The sequence below is a fragment of the Eucalyptus grandis genome, chromosome 2, assembly GCF_016545825.1.
Source record: "Eucalyptus grandis isolate ANBG69807.140 chromosome 2, ASM1654582v1, whole genome shotgun sequence".
Classification (NCBI taxonomy): domain Eukaryota; kingdom Viridiplantae; phylum Streptophyta; class Magnoliopsida; order Myrtales; family Myrtaceae; genus Eucalyptus; species Eucalyptus grandis.
The window spans coordinates 11,751,890-11,771,245 of NC_052613.1; the positions used below are offsets into that span (position 1 = coordinate 11,751,890).

At 39.1% G+C, this 19,356-nt stretch overlaps 3 protein-coding genes across 5 annotated transcripts in view; 1 reads left to right on the forward strand and 2 right to left on the reverse strand.

Annotated features, from left to right (window-relative positions):
- Positions 1-19,356, forward strand: part of LOC104423493 (vacuolar protein sorting-associated protein 26C) — a 39,624-nt gene that overhangs the window by 5,000 nt on the left and 15,268 nt on the right. The gene's annotated exons all lie outside the window — the stretch shown is intronic.
- On the reverse strand, positions 271-2,569 carry LOC120290404 (galactose mutarotase-like). The gene is made up of 5 exons (XM_039306523.1): positions 2,377-2,569; positions 2,238-2,287; positions 1,889-2,015; positions 1,085-1,189; positions 271-950 (listed from the first exon to the last, which is right to left on the reverse strand). The coding sequence occupies exons 1-5, from the start codon at positions 2,489-2,491 to the stop codon at positions 325-327; spliced, it is 1,023 nt and encodes a 340-aa protein (XP_039162457.1). The 5' UTR covers positions 2,492-2,569; the 3' UTR covers positions 271-324.
- Positions 11,832-13,789, reverse strand: LOC104423439 (hypothetical protein). The gene is made up of 3 exons (XM_039306527.1): positions 13,672-13,789; positions 13,181-13,260; positions 11,832-13,095 (listed from the first exon to the last, which is right to left on the reverse strand). The coding sequence occupies exons 1-3, from the start codon at positions 13,738-13,740 to the stop codon at positions 12,837-12,839; spliced, it is 408 nt and encodes a 135-aa protein (XP_039162461.1). The 5' UTR covers positions 13,741-13,789; the 3' UTR covers positions 11,832-12,836.

Genomic DNA, 19,356 nt, shown 5'->3' on the forward strand with positions numbered 1-19,356 from the left:
CATACACATAGACACACATGCACACATATATTTATATCTCCAAGGTGGAGTAGATACAATGTATTAAACAGCAAGAATAACCATTGTATCCAAGCCAATGCTGTATTCCCCGTAACATCAGTGAAAACTGCTAAAAACCAAAAAAAGAAGGTACAAATGTATAAAGATTCGAGTATACCACTAGAAAGCGGAGAATAATGTAAATGAAAGCACTGGCCATTTTTATTACTTCAAGGAGGTCTCACATTTCCATCAAGACATTTATCTTATGTAAAGGCAAACAAGTTCAGAACTCATCTTATTAACATAAACCTTCCCAATGTTTCACTCTACTGAAAACTCGAAAAGCATGGAATGCTTGTACTTCTCACCAGGTCGAACAACAACAGAAGGAAAGTTTGGTTGGTTGATGGCATTTGGAAATCCTTGCGTCTCCAAACACACTCCAGAGTGCTTGCCATATGCTGCATCGCCTTTACCGACTACTCCATTTACGTAATTTCCAGTGTAAAACTGCATTCCCGGAGCATTGGTCCACAAGTCAAGAACCCTAGAACTTGAAGGGTCCTTCAGTTTGGCAGCATGTTTTAGGCCCGACTTCTCTTCCCCACAGTCCAGCACATAGTTATGGTCGTAACCTAAACCAGGCACCTCATGAATTGAAGTGCCAATCTTCTTCTCCGTCATGAAATCAAAAGCCGTTCCTTTGACAGGCATAATTTCACCTGTTGGGATTGTGTTCTGATCCACGGGAGTGATGTGATTAGCCCATATCTGGATAGAGTGGTTTAGTATGTTTCCTGAATCGTGACCGGCTAAGTTCCAGTAGGTATGCTGAGCCAAGCTAATAGGAGTGGCCTTATTTTCAGGCACAGCTTCCATGTCGAGCCTCATTGTTGTACTAGAAGTTAGCGTGTAAGTAGCCATCGCAGCAACATCTCCTGGGTAACCTATAATCATATGAACATGCAACCCAAGGCATCAAAGCCATGTTGGTGCAAACGACTGCGTGTGTCGATGAGCATGTGCGCCAGTGTGTGCACATGCATGAGAGAGAGAGAGAGAGAGAGAGAGAGAGAGAGACCTTCTTCTCCATCATGACTGTGATATTTGAAGGTAATGGAAGGATTCTCGCCTTTCTTATAATCAGCTACCTCCCATATCACCTTATCAAAACCCTTGTGCCCACCTAAGTAACACAGAAAATTCAGAAGGCCATTATCAGATTGACATTTTGAAGAATTAGGTTGCTCCACATATACATACTTTTAGTTCTAACAAGGTGAACCTCTTGTCACCAAACTAACTGGAAAAGGCAAAATTCTTCATGGATCTCATGATTATTGAGCAGTACTTATTTTCCTCAAAATGTTTCTTCTGCTTAATGTGCTTGTGTGTGCGCTCTGCTTCCGATGGTTGGAAAAAAGCAAAACTTGGTCCTTTTCTTTTCTCAGAAGCAGTTCACATGAGTTACAATACAACGACAGCTGAGGTGATCAAACCATAATATAAGGACACTTTTCCAACCGTTATTTTCAATTCAGGGTAAAAGGACTTTAGATTCCCTCAATACTTGATCAGCCAAGCATAAAATTTAAACTTAAGTGCTACAAATCCTCAAGCTCCCACAGAGGCAGGCTGTGCAGCAAGGTCAAGATGTGATTAATTCATGTTCAACAGCTCTCTCACACGATTCGATTCCCGGCACCACCAATGCCAAAGAGACAACATATAGAAGGCATTCACGCAAGCAGATCGATAGTCAAACACAACCAGAAGGCTGACACAATCACAACGATAACCAATTCGCACGAGGGCGTCATTTAGTATGATCTCGCCAGCTCGAGTAACATCCACACTGCAATTACTGATCATTAACAATTCATACCGTGAAGACTGTTCGGAGGCTTGTTGATGGGCAAAGAGTGTTCAACGCCATCGAGAGTGAACTTGCCCTCCTTTATCCTGTTCGCGACCCGCCCCACAATGCAGCCGAAGAACGGCGCGGCACCTTTCTGCGCAGCACAGAAAACACAAATCGACCCACAAAAGACATTCATCAACCCAATCTTCCAAAACTCAATCCCACATCAAAACCAACGAAAACAGCCCAATTGCCCACAAAGTTTCCAAATATTCAGCAGATCAAGAGCCGCGGAAGCGAAGAAAACGGAAATGCGCGATCACCGACACATCTCCACAAGCGCAGGCGGCCAAAAAGTAACGAACTTGCTCACCAGATACGGCTCCACGGAGTCGAAACCCAGAACCACATCCGCCAGTTTCCCTGAAAGCAACGAAAAGAAGAGCAGACACGATCGAGTCATCAGCAACGATTCCGACCATGAACAGAGACCAGGAGCATCAGCGACGAACCGTCTTTGCCCGGAACGGAGAGCGAGGCGATGGTGCAGCCGAGGTTGGCGATCTTCACCCGCATGGTCCCATTGTCGAGCTCGAAGAGCTCCGCTTGCCTGGCCTGATCCGCCATAAAGATTCTTCCTTTTTCCTTCTTCTTCTTCTGGGAAGAAGACAAGAGAGAGAGAGAGAGAGAGAGAGAGAGAGGGATGGATTTTGAAGGTGGTGGAGAGAGCAGGAATCGGATTCTGTCAGCTACTGTCAAAGATGATGACGTCATAAAATCCCCGATCTTAGCCAGTTTTTTTTTTTGAACAAATCTTAGCCAGTTTCTTCTCCGAGTTTATCCGAATTTTTTAAAGATGATGACACACAGAACGTTTGAATTTAAGTCTAATATATAATTTACAAATCGGATTCTATTTTTTTCTTTTATGATATCCAAGGAACCCGCATAATGGGCAGCCCGCGGATAAATTTTTTTTTTTTATAGCCGGCAGGTAGTACAGCCGGTGAATAAACATTTTTTTTTTTTTTATAGTCGACAAGTAAACAGCGAATGACTCACCACCCCGACATCAACTAATAACCCTAGCGAAGGACCGAGTAAACTTTTTTTTATGCAGCCGGCAGCCGGCGGGTAAACCCTAAAATGATTCTGCTGCGGGTAACCTTGGAGTGACGTTAGCAGATGACCCACCACCTCGACATCATACTTAAAAAAAAAAATCCTAAAGTGACACTAGCGGAGGACCCACCACCCCAACATTGGACGCTAGCAGAGGACCAGGTAAACTTTTTTTTTTTTTTTTTTTATACTCGGGAACCCCGTGCCACCACCCACCACCCCGACATTAGACGCTAGCGAAGGACTAGGTAAACTTTTTTTTTTTATATACTCAGGGAATCCGTGCAGCTGGTAGTCGGCGAGTAAACCTTGGACCCACCACCCCAACATCGACGCTAGCGGAGGACTAGGTAAACTTTTTTTTTTTTTAATACTCGGGAACTCGTGCCACCACCCACCACCTCGACATTAGACGCTAGCGAAGGACTGGGTAAACTTTTTTTTTTTTTTTTTTTTTTTACTCGGGAATCCCGTGCGGTTAGTAGTTGGCAAGTAAACTTTGGAGTGACGGGGTTGACATCACACTTAAGACACTAAGCGCCTTCACTTGGATTTCGAACTCTTCACTTTTGGGCAAGGATCAATGGAGCTCTTATCCAACAAAATTACCATGGTGATGGTATCAATATTGAACATTTTTATGCAGTAAAAGTTTAGGAATTATATTACACATTGGAATTAAGTTTAGAGATCATTAAATAAATTAAAATTTTATGGATCAAATTACACTTTTTGTCAAAATTTATGAATTGTTTGTATCATTTTTCCAATTTTTTTTTGCTATTGCCACGTAGAGAGTTAAGGAAATAGGATATACGAAGATTACTTTAATATACAATAAAGAATCGCCAATCACTTATTAATGTTATTAATAAATGGAAATTTACTATCCACATTGATTTTAATACTTTTCTATATGAAATTTTACCAAGTATAATGAATATCGCTAGTCCATAAAATTTATTAGTTTCTTATAGAAAATGTTGCTAAGCATATCCAAAATAATTTTGATGGATATGAAAATCACTAACCACATATATACGTTACTAGTAAATGAAAAGGTACCGACTAAATTTACAAATTTTATTTTTTATTTGAAATCTTACTAAGCATATTGAGAACTTCTTTACATTGTCAATCATTTATAGGTATTCCTAATAAGAAAAACTTACTGATATAACTAGTTATTTCTCATATTAAATTTTTTTTATGCACATTGAAAGTTTACTTCGATATGTAGGAAAATTACTTCCATGATCATGAAAGTAAGTTTGTTCCTATAAGCAATTTGTATTTTTCTAGATTGTTCTTTAGTAAATTCTTAACTTGAAAATGATTTAAATCTATCCAATCAATTAGTATTCGTGACCGATCTGCAATTTTTCATTTCTCTGTTCAGTTAGTAAATTTTGACAAGTATTCAATGGTAATCTATAGCTATTAGTCAAATTTCTAAGTGTTTAATACATTCCCAACATTAGATGTGATTTATATGACCAATTTGTAAGGAATCTTATACAAAAATCTGCATAACAGGTTGCCAGCTAAATTCTAGTATCTTATGGCTCAAAAAAAAAAATAAAAAATTCTAGTATCTTGATCCAACGGTGGTCATTGTTTTATGGAAAACGAATAGTGTAAATTATCCACGTACGATTATCCGTAAAAGAGACCACGAAATTATAGAGCTTGCCAAACTTTCAAGCAAATCTACATCTATCTCATAGGACAGCTCTTCAACGCACTCTCTTATTATTGTTAAATTGGATGATGTTGACTTACCTCAAGAAAATATACGAAATATGTATTCATTCTGTTGGAAAAATAATTATCACGTATTAGAAAAAATAATATTTGCATATTGAGGAAAACATGTAACACTATTTGTTGGAATCAGAAAAATAATAAATTTGAGAGAATAATAACAATAATATAATGATGATCAAGCCAATGTTTGTATAACATTTACATATAATGATGCTCAATCACTTTCCAAATACAAAACTGTTTGATTATAATAACATTTATAGAAAATTAAACATAAGTTGAGGTGACTAACCGAATTTTCCTAACTCAATTAGTTTGCCAATAGTGTTAAGTAGCTTTATAAACTATGCCTCCCAAGATACAATACCTCGATTTCATATATATATTAACACTATACAAAATAGGATTATGTCAAATACTTCTAGAAATCAGCACACTTGGAGGAGTGCTTTTCCAAAGAGGAATTCTAATTTGTGAATGACTATTTGCCATGAATTATAGAAGATTCCGAAGATAATCATTTTCGTAAGCTGATGATTATTTTAGAATTGTTTTAGAGAGATTCTAGAAGATTGGTCATTAACACGTCACTTAATTCAAGTACAATCTACTAGACAAAAATGAAGTAATTTGTCCCTTAACGCGTCCATCCATTAATTCGTCCATAATTGCATCGCAAAAGGGTGTCAAAATTGCTGAAAAAATGCATCCATTAACACATCAATTAATTCGTCCATAAAACTATTCCACGACTATGCACGAGGGCTTGAGAAGGAATGCATCCATTAAATTGTCCATTAACGCCAAAGGTTGTATAAGAAATGCACCAACTTATGTTGAGTTGTTAATACCATTAATTTCAACACATTCAATGCAAGAAAAAGAGAATGGGAAGGTAATCCCCAATTTCCTGCGAGAATGGGAAGGTAATCCCCAGTTGAATTTCCCGTGAGAACGGGAAGGTAATCCCCAATTGAATTTCCTGCGAGAACGGGAAGGTAATTCCTACGAGAACGGGAAGGTAATCCCCAATTGAATTTCCTGCCCCATAAGCTGAATATTGGACCTTCCCATACTTGGTCACATATCGTTTCATTCCTTCAATATATAAATTGACACAATTCACACCCAATTCCTGCGAGAACGAGAAGGTAATCTCCAATTGAATTTCCTGCCCCATAAGTTGAATATTGGACCTTCCCATACTTGGTCGCATATCGCTTCATTCCTTCGGTATATAAATTGACATTATTCACACCCAATTCCTGCGAGAATGGGAAGGTAATCCCCAATTGAATTTCTTGCCCCATAAGCTGAATATTGGACCTTCCCATACTTGGTCGCATATCGCTTCATTCCTTTAGTATATAAATTGACACAATTCACACCCAATTCTTATCTCACACACACCAAATAGCTTTGAACTCCCAATAAAAAGAAAAAATAAAAAATAGAAAAGAAACAAAAGAAGGATGTGCTCTTTCTATTCTTAACGACAAGTAAGCTTCCTCTTCGTGATACGTATGCTTCTTCTTCTTCTTTTTGAAAGATTTGCTTACTGAAATCATAAGGATTATATTATTTACACATGCATGATTTTCAACCAAACTAATTTCTTTATCATTTCATTTTTTTTTTGGGGGGTGGGGGTGTGAAGGCGAGGTGATAGCGGCGCAGTCTCCAGTGCGTCCATGTTTTAAGCTTTATGATCTTCCCGGCTGCAATGGTCAAGCGTGCACCGACTTCTGCATTAATAAGACCGGGGTGGCTGAGGCTGCGGGGCTTTGTAGCAAGGATGGAGCCAGGTGCCTTTGCATTACACCTTGCCAATAAGTAAATGCTCCTCTCTGTAACCTGCCTTCAATGAAGGGATCATGTTGTGACGTTTTCAAACACACACACACACTCTCACTCTATCCTCAAATATCACTAATCTCGATCTAAATTATGTCTACAAGAGTGATATCTGAAAATGCCGAGTAATTTTATTGCAATCGAAGCTTCGTCACTCTCTGGGACAAGCCATATGGGCATAAGGCATAGATCGACAACGGCACGAGTAGCCAATGCTCACGATAGTAACAAAGTAAATTGATGAACTGATTGTCCTAACAATTATGCGAGTTGGAAAATGCGCGGAATGCCACGTTGATTGTCGATTGACGATTGGCATAAATCGGAAAATCTTAGGATTCAAAATCCTTGTGCAATAAACGGACGACTAACGATTGAAGGGAACTTGACTGTGCCTTGGTTCTTGAAGTTAAGGTCTACAATTATTCGAACACTCAATTCTCAGTTTCAAAGAAGTTGATGGCAAGAGATTTTGTACGAGAAGTTTGGTTTTGCCTACATTGAATACGTGGTATCAAGAAAATTTCTGCATTTATTAATATGTAGGAATTTGTTTACGATCAATGTTATGTGCGAGAAATTTATGCAATCAATTGATGTGATGGTTACGTTTGAGCGATGGGTTAGAAACTTACAAAGTTAATTATTTACTTATGTTCAAAAAGTTTTATTAAATGTTTTGACAAGTTCAAAATATTTTCAGATTTATCAATATTTAGAACATACATTGATTTTCTTATTTATATATTGATTTACTTGATTCCTTAGTATTCCAATAGAAAAGGCTACTATAGAAAGTCGTTCTTTTGGCTTCTCTTCCATCGACAGGAGAGGCTTTGAACTTTGTATTTTAATTTAGGGATATGTTCAAATCCTAAAACTTGTGATGAAAGTGTAATTGAGTCCTAAAATTTACAAAGAGTGTAATTGAGTCCTAAAACTTATCAAATTGATTCAATTAAGTCCTAAATTTAACATCATCAATTTGACTAATGGTAAATACTAACGTGGCTTTTTTAAATACTTTTTCTTTCCTATGTGGCGATGACATGGCTTAAATTATAATTTATTTAACCAAAGTATTAATTTTTTTTTTGCCGGTCCTACTCTACACCTATTCTAATACTCACTCTCAGACTTTTACCCTACCTTCTTGCGGGCGTAGGAGTCAAAACCCACTTCTGAAACTATTTTTTTTTTATGTATTAATTAAATTACATAAAAAAAAGTATTTCAAAAAACCAAATAAAAGGAAAAAATGAAACTATGGGCAAGGGCGGTAGGCCCCGACCGCCATTGCCTTTGTTGCCAGAAAGGTTTGGCGAGGGTCCCTAGGGCCTCAGCTAGGGCCAGCAACCTCACCCAAATCTAGGTGAGGATTGCGACCCTCGAGCCAATTTGGGCGAGGGTTGCCAACCCTTGCCTAGGCAACCCTCGCCCTACTATCGTGGCCCTCAGCGAGGGTCGTTGGATCACGTCGGGTAAAGAAGGTAAAGTTGTATGCTCATATATTGATTATGTTGCCCTAAACATTTGTGATTGTTATGTGAGGGCAAGTGTGAAGGTGAATTTTTACTTTAGATTTAGAGATTTCATTTGCTGGGTTTTGTCTCATTCCTTTATTTTCTAGAAATGTAAGATGGCCCTTTCGTTGCTACCGCTTTTTGAAGCCCAGATATACATAAAGTATGAGTATGAGGAGGTTGTGTTGCCTAATATAGTTTTGACGTATACCAAGTACACTACTTCGGTATGAGTCAATGTCAAGTGGGTTCCTCATCGGCATATAGTTTGGTATGTGATATTCAAAAATGACTAGATGGGACCGCCTAGAGGCTTTGATGGTCCTCCTAGTTATGTTGTCAAGGAGCCGATGTTGGGGTATGTTATTGATTCTTAGATGACAGATCAGTATTGTACATGCATGTTTTTGAGAGCAGCAGTAAGGTAGTGGAGATAGGAATTACCTAATCCTTCCTAAGTATTCTATATTATGAGGTGCTTTATAAGTGATGTATATGTACATTAATAAGTATGTGAGGTAATGATATGACCTATTAATTATTTTGTGGAGCTTCCGCTTGCAAATGAATTAACAAGAAATATGACACATGTAGCGTTTGACGTGCTTGAGGCGTCACTGAATATGGCACAAGAAATTGCTTTTACATGACAGAAAATTGGTATGCGATTAGACTAACATTTATACATACCACCCACTGCCTATTTTTAGGCCATTGGATATATGACTTTTTTATCACTTAGACTACCACATAACATCATATAAAAATAAAATGGAAAAATTGCCAAAAATCTTAAACTCATTGTATGGTGATCAATTCAGTTATAAACTTTTAAATTTGGCCAATTTAAGTCTAATTTTTTTTTTATGATTTTCCAATTTAATCATTCTAGTCAATTTTAGCTAAAAATTACTGACTACCCCGCAAGAGTTGTGGGTCATCACCGGGCCCTTCCAAGAATATGAACAGTGGAAAAGAAAAGAAAAAACATATTGAAATAATATAAAAAATTATGGAAATTATAAAAACTTGCACAAATTGTCCACATCAATGTTAGTAGTGCCTTGTAGGACGATCGCCATTGATTGGACCACTATGTTAGCGATTTTTAGTCAAAATTGGCTAGGGCTACATTAGAAAAGCATTAAAAGGTTAAGGATTAAATTGGCTAATTTAAAAAATTTAAGATTAAATTGACCATTGTACGATGAGTTTATGATTTTTTAGATAATTATCCCAAATGAAATGTTTCAAGTTTGAAAGAAGATAAGTGTTGTTAACTTCTCACAAAAAGAGAGGACTTTTTAGAGAATTCTGATAATGGTGGAAATGGTTATGCTTAATTTCTCGGAGGGTGAGACAATTTTTTTTTTTTTTAAATACGGGTTCTTTCTAATTATTAATCAAAATTCAATTTTGAAAATCATGCTATTAATCTCATTTGCTTTTGTTTAGCTTGAGAAAAACTGAAATACCTCAAAGAACTTAACGATGAGCCGCCCAAGGAAGGTTAGAACTTTCAATATACTTATTTTTAAGATTAATTATCATTGAGTCGGGTAAAGCTCACTAAAATATCTCGCATGCAAAGATCTAATGCCACATAAGATATTATTATTTAGTGCATCAAAAAAGGGTTGGTCGATGTCAGATAGGGTTCGGTGTTTCTTCAGTTTATATAACGAGTTTTTGTTAATTTGGACCCAGAATTACCCGATTGATTAGGGTTATTACATGGGGCAATCTTTGTTGGTGCTTCCTTTTCACTTCGTGGGCAGTGTAAAATAGCATGCCAAACCGACAAATGCTTCACTGCCTTTAGATATCAAATGACGCCTGCTGCTAGGTTCTTTAACCCAATTTTGTCTCCTGAAATTAAGCCATTAAACAATTAGTCACATTGGGATATCTGCCTGTGAAGAAAGAAAAAGTTTGGTCACGTGCAGCTTTTGTATCGATCCTGGCATGGAGCATGTGATATTAGGATATGGTTATGGGAGATCTGGATATTGCCAACTAAACATGCAAAAATGGAACCCTTATAATCATTATTGCTATATTTCTCTCCACCGACATGGTTTACTAGGAATCTCTATGTACCAAAATATTCACTGATTTTTCTTCAGAATTTACGTACCAGCAATGCATCATGATTGCATGATTAGGATAATAAGGGTCAGAATAGACTATTCCGGACCTTAAGCAAAGCAAGCCTCAAATTTGGACTACTGGGAGGATGTTTTCAATGAACATTTCCAACACGTGCCGCCAAAGCATCTATACCAGTGCGACAAATAAATTCTTCTGCCCGAATATTAAGAAGCGGATTCATGAAAAGACGATATTTTAACCACAAGTAGGACTCCATTAATTTATCAATATTTTGACCTGATTAAACATTCGTTAGCCTTGCCTCGTCATACAGTGAGGTCATCTTGTGTCCCCGACAATCTACCTAATTCAGCCACAGGGACTAGGCCTTTTGAGCGGGCCTAAGATGATATGAACTTCGTGTAGGAGATATTATCACCAAAGTATGTGAACCATCTTCCATTACGTAATGAAATCCCTGGAAATATTCAAATTAAATATAGCGTGAACAGAAAATTAATTAACCTATCTTTCCTTTATTTGGCTGCAGCTCGAGACCCCATACTGGATCATCCGCTATGCCAGCTAATACAGCATATGACTCAGCATTGAAAGTTGCATACAAAAACTAATGGCTTTCAAGAGATCTTCCTCGGAAGTTCCATGACCGAAATTAACCGCGACTGGAACCTCAACCTGCCATAAAAACATGTGCGTGACCCTGTTTAGATTATCTTCTCTGTTTGCATTAACTGAAGTAGAGTTTTCATTAAGAGACTCCGGACATGTAATTGCAAATTCAGGTCTTATAACCCAAAACTTAAACCAGAAAAACTAGCGATACAAGACGAACCACAGTGCACCACTAAAACGTTCATCAATCGTTTTCCATATTCGCTATGATTTTCCAGAAATGATAATTTGGGTTTATGCTCAGGTGAAAAGGCATCCTACATCCACTAGATCCATATATCAAAACAGACGACAAGCGGAGCAGAATGCTAAACTAGGCTTCTGCAAATTGTTTGGCTGCATTTGACTGGATAGGTATCTCTATAACGACGGTCTCATCCATTTTTGTCATTTGTGCGAAAATATTAAATTTTATAAGATGGCATAAAAGAATTTATCTCGTCTGTACAACACATATAGCGGAATCTCTGGTGCAGATAAGCGTAGTAATGGTATTCTTCTCTTGTTCAAGCAAATATGAAATACGCTCACATTAGCCTGTCCTGCAGCAGAGATGCAACAGGCAACCAAGGAAATCCCTCCATGCTTAAAGGCAGCAGGATGAATCTGCAGGGAAAGTGGGCATCAAACGAATCATACTCAAACTTATAGCCATGCAGTTTATTCCATCCCTAAACACTAAGTACAAATTTGCTTGTATTCGCAGATACAAGATCATCCAGACCCACAGTGTCTCCAACAAACATCCTGAGATGGAAGGTGTCTCCAACATTCTGAAATGGAAGGTGTTTTTTGTGCATCGCTCATGGCCATTGACAGTGCTTGATACAGTTGATGAATGTCTAAGCACAAGATAAGGTTCAAATTCAAAACGAATGGTCTCCACATAAGGAATGCCATTAAAGAAAAAGCAGGTGGAAAGACAAGGCCAAGAGGGAGTGTCTATTTTGCAATCTTGAAAAAGTTATAATAGATTGTCCTTTACAAGTTCAACAACCCATTCATCAGAAATTGTTCCAAACCAGCAGATGGAACCAATGCACAATAACTTTGTCTGGACTATCCATCTCAAAAATTTAGAGCGGATATTACTGTTCAAGTTTTTTGTTACGCTCCTCACTAGATGTACCAAACACACGCCTCCCTTCAGCCTGAAGACAGCACCTCCCTGGGCTAGTGCCACCTTGAATGTCTCCTCCAATTGTAAGAGCTGAAGCACAAGCAACGACTTTGGTTGCTCTACCAACTGCACTAGAAGCACTTGCATTGGAATAACAAGCTTAAGGAGACATTGGAATAAGGACTTGCCAAGATTGAAAGCTCCAGCAAGAGTAGAAGGCACTTCTGTGCAAGATCTATCTCATATACTCAGCTCTAAAGCTTGCCAAGAACTTTCCAAAAGAGGCACAGTCATGTTATACTGACGAGCAAAATTTGCCTCGCAATATTCCATGGACTTGGAGAAGAGGGAGAGTTTGTCTAGGAAACACCTGCTGTAAGATAAGGCATTTTGGCTGGAGTTGGCCCAGGTAATTTCAACTCTGAAGTGCCTCATTAGGCCTACTTGTTTCCCTGGGTATGCTGCTGATAGCTTTTCCCTAGCTTTGAACACCCAATTCGATTTGATTATGGATATAATCTTTTTGCTTAGAAAAAAAAAAGTAACAATTTATTAAATATGACACAAGATACACAATAAGAAAATCAAAACTAGTAACAAAAGAGATCACATCAAGCCTCACTTGGCTAGCACATTGAAAACTCATTAAATAAGTGGACCTCTCTTATGAAGTAGGGATATGAAGAATTTCTATTGTATTTCCATCTCAGCAAACAAGGGGAATAATCTTCTGGAAGAACTAACCCTGTTCAACGGTCTAGATTTTCCTTTTGACGACCAAAAAAGTAATCCTTTCAAGTGGTTATCTCCGTTTCTTCTTCATTGTTAAAGAGACGGGTGGAGTAACTGGTCTCTTCTTCGCAAAAGCACTCGCTCTGCTTTCTAACTCATCATCGATATCACTATCACCACCAGGATCTCTTGCAGTTAGGCCGGACTCCTCAGCATCTTTCGCAGCTTTTCTCTTTCCAGACTGCAAGTTGGCATACAATTTCCTTTCCACAGGGTCATTTGAAAGTCCAGGTCTCATTTGACGTGAAAACTTTGCACCAAGACCAAGTCTATAAAAAGATTTAAGTTCCAATTAACAATACTACAACTAGAAAAATATTAGATGGCAATATCAAGAAGATAGCCTAAACTGACCTAGACGGTCGACCCTCAGATTTTGCCTCTGTTTGCTCGTCCTCGGCAACTTTAGTCATATTATTGACCCATCGTTCAGCCTAATCAAAAGCATGTTTCAATCAGTGGCAGTAGAAATTAAAAAACAAACATGAGCTTTAGAATGAGTCGAAAGTGAAAAGAGGCAACCAACAATCAAAAACAAAACCATAATTGTTAAATGATATTCACAAGCCTATTGATGCAATGATGATTGTTAACTGAATCTTAATGGTCCACTGTAATAAAAGAGGTATAATACATTATCTTCTCAGGTCTAAGTTGGCCACAATGAAATGACCACATTTTTATGATTAATTTTGAACTTCATAATAGCAATCACAAAAAATTTCATGAATTAATGGCCGTAGGAAATTAGAAATTAAACTATATAGTAAATTGAGACTTGCAATGATCTAGTATAGAATCAACAACACTGTTTCATCAACCATGATATACCAAAAGCTCATTACCAGTTTCAAAGCCACATCAGATTTGATGATTTGAGGAACTCCAGATTTCTGCGTTACTTCCTTACTCATAATGCCTCGTCTTTAGCAGCCTGCAACAATGCAAACAAAGAACTACGTTATTCATTTCCGGGCTCATCCTTCACGACAATGTCTGTGAATACCGAGACAACACGAAAAGAGCAAATTTTTCTGTAATAAGGAAAAAAATTTCTGTATGAGAAATAAGGGAAAAACAAAAAGAGGCAGCAAGATGCAACCAACAAGTGAAACCTCTGTGCGGGTAAGGGCGGATAGAGCCAAGTCGATCAAGGCAGTGGATTGTGAATCCACCGGGCGAAGGGAAAACTAGCAGGAATCCTTCTCGATCCAATAGACAACTTCAGTTGAATACCGAATCACTCGCAAACAGAATATCGCAGGAACAAAATACTTATGATTCCTTACCCCCCCCCAAAAAAAAAAAACTACTTATGATTGAGTCGGGAATTTCATCGAGCAGGTTGTAAGCATTAAACCATCTCTCGGCTACACATTATTTTGAACTGAAACTGGAATATCCAAGGCAACAGTGCGCCCTAAGGCCTACGTGCATACTGAATTGACAGAAAGACTGTGATTACGTTTATATACAGTGAGGGAGGAATAGCACGTTGAGATGAAACTCCAGGCCGCGACAGGAACAATACAACATCAGACGAGATTGAGAATGAATACGAGTGATAAGATCGACAAGAGCATCGGCCGGCCATCAAGTCAGTGATGATAACAGCAAATCGAACCCGAACCCGAACCCGAAAACACTGGACTCCTACTTGAAGAGATGCTCGGAGCTTACGTGGTTAACAAAAGGAGTAGCTTCAGATCGGAACAGAGCACCACCGAACGGCACAGGAATCGCAACCGGAGAAGCGGACCGAGTCACGGGCCGATGAGGAGGAACCGCGGCGGCGAGTCGTCGGAGGTGAGGCGGCGACCGGTGGTCGAGCGGCCGTGGAGCTAGAGGGGGAAAGCGAGACGCGTTCTTCGTTTCAGCCAGAGCGCAGGAGGGAGGAGAGATATGGGCCGGCCCTCTTTGGGGCTTAAGAAGCGATTCTTCAGTGATGGGCTTGGGCCAGTCAATCATAGGCCAAGTTTTCTCTGGCGGGCCGATATCGCGGATATGGGCTGCGCCAGATGGGTTTTGTGCACATTCTTTTTTTTTTTTTGGGTCTTTTTACTATTGCTCCTTTCTATTTTATTTATAATTTTTATGTTTTCAAATAAAAAATTCATGTGCCAATAGGACCTACGATTCTTCAGGTTCATGACTCGAGAAAATCTCGATTAGTTGAAAACATTGCTCCTCGGTGTACAATAATAAAAAGGCAAAAAATTTTCATTCAATATTTTTAGCTTAGAATACTCTTGACTCTACAATAAAGACTTCACAATCATAATAATTCACACCAAAGCACCTACCTTCTATTCTGACAATGCATCAATCAAATAAAGATTTCGATCTTATCCATTTTGAAAATTCACTTTTTAAATTTGAATCAAACCCAATCGAGCCGGGATCTGCTCCTCAAGACAAGATGGCGGCGGCGGCGGGTCAGCGCGACTATTTGAGGAGGTGCGAGCTTGCGGTATAGCAGCAGCAATCAAAGTAGGTGTGCCCGGCGAGGCTACTTCATCGAGGGTCAAGGAGCTTGGCCAAGCACCTTTTCTCTCTTTCACTCGTGGATCTCTCTCATCTCTACCTGTGCTTTGGAATTGTGGATTTGCCGGCCTCTAATTTATGATGTACAATGCTCTATTTATAATGTAAATTAAGGTTAACTTTAATAGTATGGGCTTTAACTTAAGCCTTTCTGACATGATGGCTCTAATAACTTAAGGCTTATCTCTAGTTAAACTCTCAGCCGGCTGAATTAAGCTCAACTTAAGCCAATTAAAGCCACTTCTTCATGAGAATTTTGGCCGGCCACATGGGCTCAATCTATTGAATTTCAAGCTCAAAAAACCGTCCACCACTAATCCGACGCTAATACAATTAATGAAAAATATAAACTAAAAAATGCTCATAAAACTATATGATATGCAATTTAATTTCAATATTTTTGTTTAGGGGTTAAAATTTAATCCCTAATTTTTTTATGTAATAAATGAATGATCAAGTCGACAAAATTAGATATTAACAATCATAAAATTTGCAAAATTAGATCTCACATCTCTTATAAGGTTCCCTGCAGAAACAGAGACATAATACCACATCCCGACAATGGTGCATTTAGATTATTGTTCTTGAAGCGAGTTGGCAGATTAAGTTTGCGTTTGGCATTTGGGATTTGAGTACGGACAGGATGATAAATTATCCTATCCAACGTTTGGTGACGTTCTCTAGGCTAAATAAACCTAGATACATCCGGATAAAATGTTAGATAAAAAATCCAATTGAGATGGTGGGATAAACATGAATTGGACATAAATTTTAAAAAATAACTAAAATATTCATATTTTATTTTTGGGAAAAACCACAAAAAACTCAAACTTTGTTCAATGTAACAAGTTTATTCCAGACTTTTTTGTAACACAAAAAACCTAAACTTTGTCAAGCATAACACATTCACCTCAAACTTTTTCTTGATATAAAAAAACCTCAAATTTATACCCACGTAACACTTTTACCCTAAACTATAGGGCATGTTTGTCTTTTACTTTTTAATTTTTATTATTATTATTTTTTGGTTATTTTTCTTTTTCTCTCTTCCCAAGAAAGCTAGACTCAAGCGAGAGCCACCCTCGTTGGTGTTGGGCGAGGGCATTCCTCGCTAGATGTGGCCTAGGCAAGGGCCATCATCGCCTGCATCGGACAAGGTGCACCTTATCAGATCTATTAAGGGCTATTCTTCCATCTTTCGACATATTCAGAGTTGGTTCTCATTACAAACCTTTTTGGGGTAAGGAATATGTAAAAAAATTTTTATAAAATCTTTCATGGAAAGTACATCCTTTTCATGTGTCAAACGATCGAGTTTAGACTAATTAAAAATGTGGCAGACCAATATTGATAGAAGTCTTACTGATTTTCTTCATTTAGTTTTTTATACTTCTCCCTAGTATTCATTTGATGCATCAGAAGGTGATAATAGGGTGGCGGATGCTTTACCTTTTCTTTAACCTACTGCTTGAGTGTCTTCATCATCGCAAAATCGAGATGTATTACTTGGAGCTTTCTTGGGTAGCCTACTAAGATATTTTAAAATTGTCTGCCCAGTTAGCAGATCTACAGTACCTTTTGACTTTTTACCTTCTACTTTGTCAGGAAAGTTTATTACATCTCGCAGATTTAGCTTTGCAATACTAGCCCCATACGCAAGCAATTAATTTTTTCCTTTATCCATTTTACCTTCTTTTACATAGGATCATGTCTTCTTTATTAAAGATATTTGTCAGTGGTTATAAGTGATTCATTTGCATCTCTTCGCTTTTGCTAAAGACCACTACATCGTGTATATACACAGCACAAAACTTGTGTAGATACTTGAAGGCATCATCCATTTCCCGCTGAAAATTTCCTAGGACATTCTGTCTATGAGATCTCCTGCTGCAGCTATCTTATAGTCATTATCTTTGTTGGTTTGCTAAGCTGAAGATAGTCTGTAACAATTCACGCTATTCCTCGTACCTGCTCTGCATGGCTAATGACCATGAAGGTTGGGCTAGAATGCGGACTAAAACCATCTCTAATAAAACCTTTCGAGAACAGATCAGGAATTTGTTTTTCAAATACCTCTACCATCTCACAGTTTTTGCTCAAATGATGGTACTTGGATCTTTTAGCTCTAGTCTGGCTTTTACACCATTAAGACTCCACAGTTTGACTTACATTTTACACACACAAAAAAAGAAAAAAGACTCATTGTGGATCGTCACGAAAGTTACTTTTCAGTTTTAGCAGGAACTTATTCCATTTCGTTCCTGGCGGTTGGATACTTCGAATTTTTCCTTGTTCTAGGCAGAACAGATTTTGATACTAGGAGGTATCATTTGGAAATGAAGATTTTTCGCATCCAAATAGCTTATGCTCCCATTATTTGCCACGCTGAGCTCACACTCTAAATACTAGGACAGTCTCCACAAACTCTGATTGTTTCACAGGATAAACCTCAAATTTGTGTCTTAACCAAGGATTTTGAAGAGTCACACCTGCTATAGTAATCGTGGTACTATCGGGAGAATTACCAAAAAAAGTCATAAACATATTACAATTGTGCCAATTCAGTCATAAAGTTTTTTTGGTCAATTTAGTCCTAAACTTTTATAATTATGCCAATTTAATCCATTTGGTCAAAATTGGCCGGCCGGCACTAATGTGAACGCCGGTATGGGACAGCTAGCCGACGACGGCGACGTGGCTATTTTTTTAATTTAAAAAAATTGAAATTTTTAATTTTTTAATTCTTTTTTTTTTTTTTTTCACACCTTCTCTTTCCTCGGCCGGCCGGCGCGGTTGGAGGCAAGGGCCGACGAGGGCGAGGCCCCGCGGATCGGGCGAGGTCGGCCTCGCCAAATCCGGCGAGCTCGGCCCTCGCCAGGTTGGGGCGAGACGGGGAGGGGAGAGAGACTGGAAGAGAAGAAGCGGCGGAGCGGTGGGAGGCGGATCGACCGGGCGGGAAGAGGAAATCGGGTGGAGGCGAAGGCTGAGTTGAGGGGACATTGGATGCCCTCGCGCGCCACGATGAAGAAGACGAGTCCCTCCGCCCGAATCCCCCGATTCGCCCCACCGGAACGAATGGCTCAGCTTGATTTCGACAGCCGCGAAGCTCTTAGATTCCGTCGGCCAAACCTCGGCGTCAATGGCGGCGTCCGCTTGCAACCGAGCGATGCGGCGAGCTTCAACGTCCTCGAACCGGCCCTTAGATCGGGTGCCCATCGTCTCCTCGGCTCGGCTTCGCCTCCCTCGATTCCCTCTCCTCGCCGGTCGACCGCCTCCCCGCCTCGGCCTAGCCTTGGCGAGGGTCGAGCTCGCCCGGACTGGCGGGCCTTGCCCTCGCCCGGCCAATGAGGTGACCTCACCGGATGCGCGAGGCCTCGCCCTCACCGGTGGCCGGCGGGAGGCCTCGCCGGCCCTCACCTCCATCCGACGCCGGCCAACCGGAGGAAAGAGAAGGTGTGAAAAAAGAAAAAAGAAAAAAGAATTAAAAAATATTCTAAAAATTAAAAAATTCGAAAAAATTTTAATTTTTTTTTTTAAAATTGCCATGTTAGCATTCGCTTGCCGGTTATCCCTTGCCGGCGTCCACGTCAGCATCGGCCGGCTAATTTTGGCCGGATGGACTGAATTGGCATAATTATAAAAGGTTTAGGACTAAATTGGCTAAAAAAAGGTTTATGACTAAATTAGCACAATTGGAATAGATTTAGGACTTTTTTGGTAATTCTCCCTAGTCTTGTCTTGCACAAAAGACCAATTTTCATTTTGTCCCATTAAGAATGCATTACCAAGAATGACATCCTCATCTAGTGTCGAGAAAGGAAAGATCTGTCTAAAAATAAACATCGATTCCTACCTGCCATTCTCAATGCAATAGGCTTTGTTAATGCTCTCCACCATTTATCTGGCGATGCATTAGGTCTTGCAGAATTAGTACAAGCCGCAGTGTCTCTAATGAATATGGATAACACCCGGGAAATTTAAACATC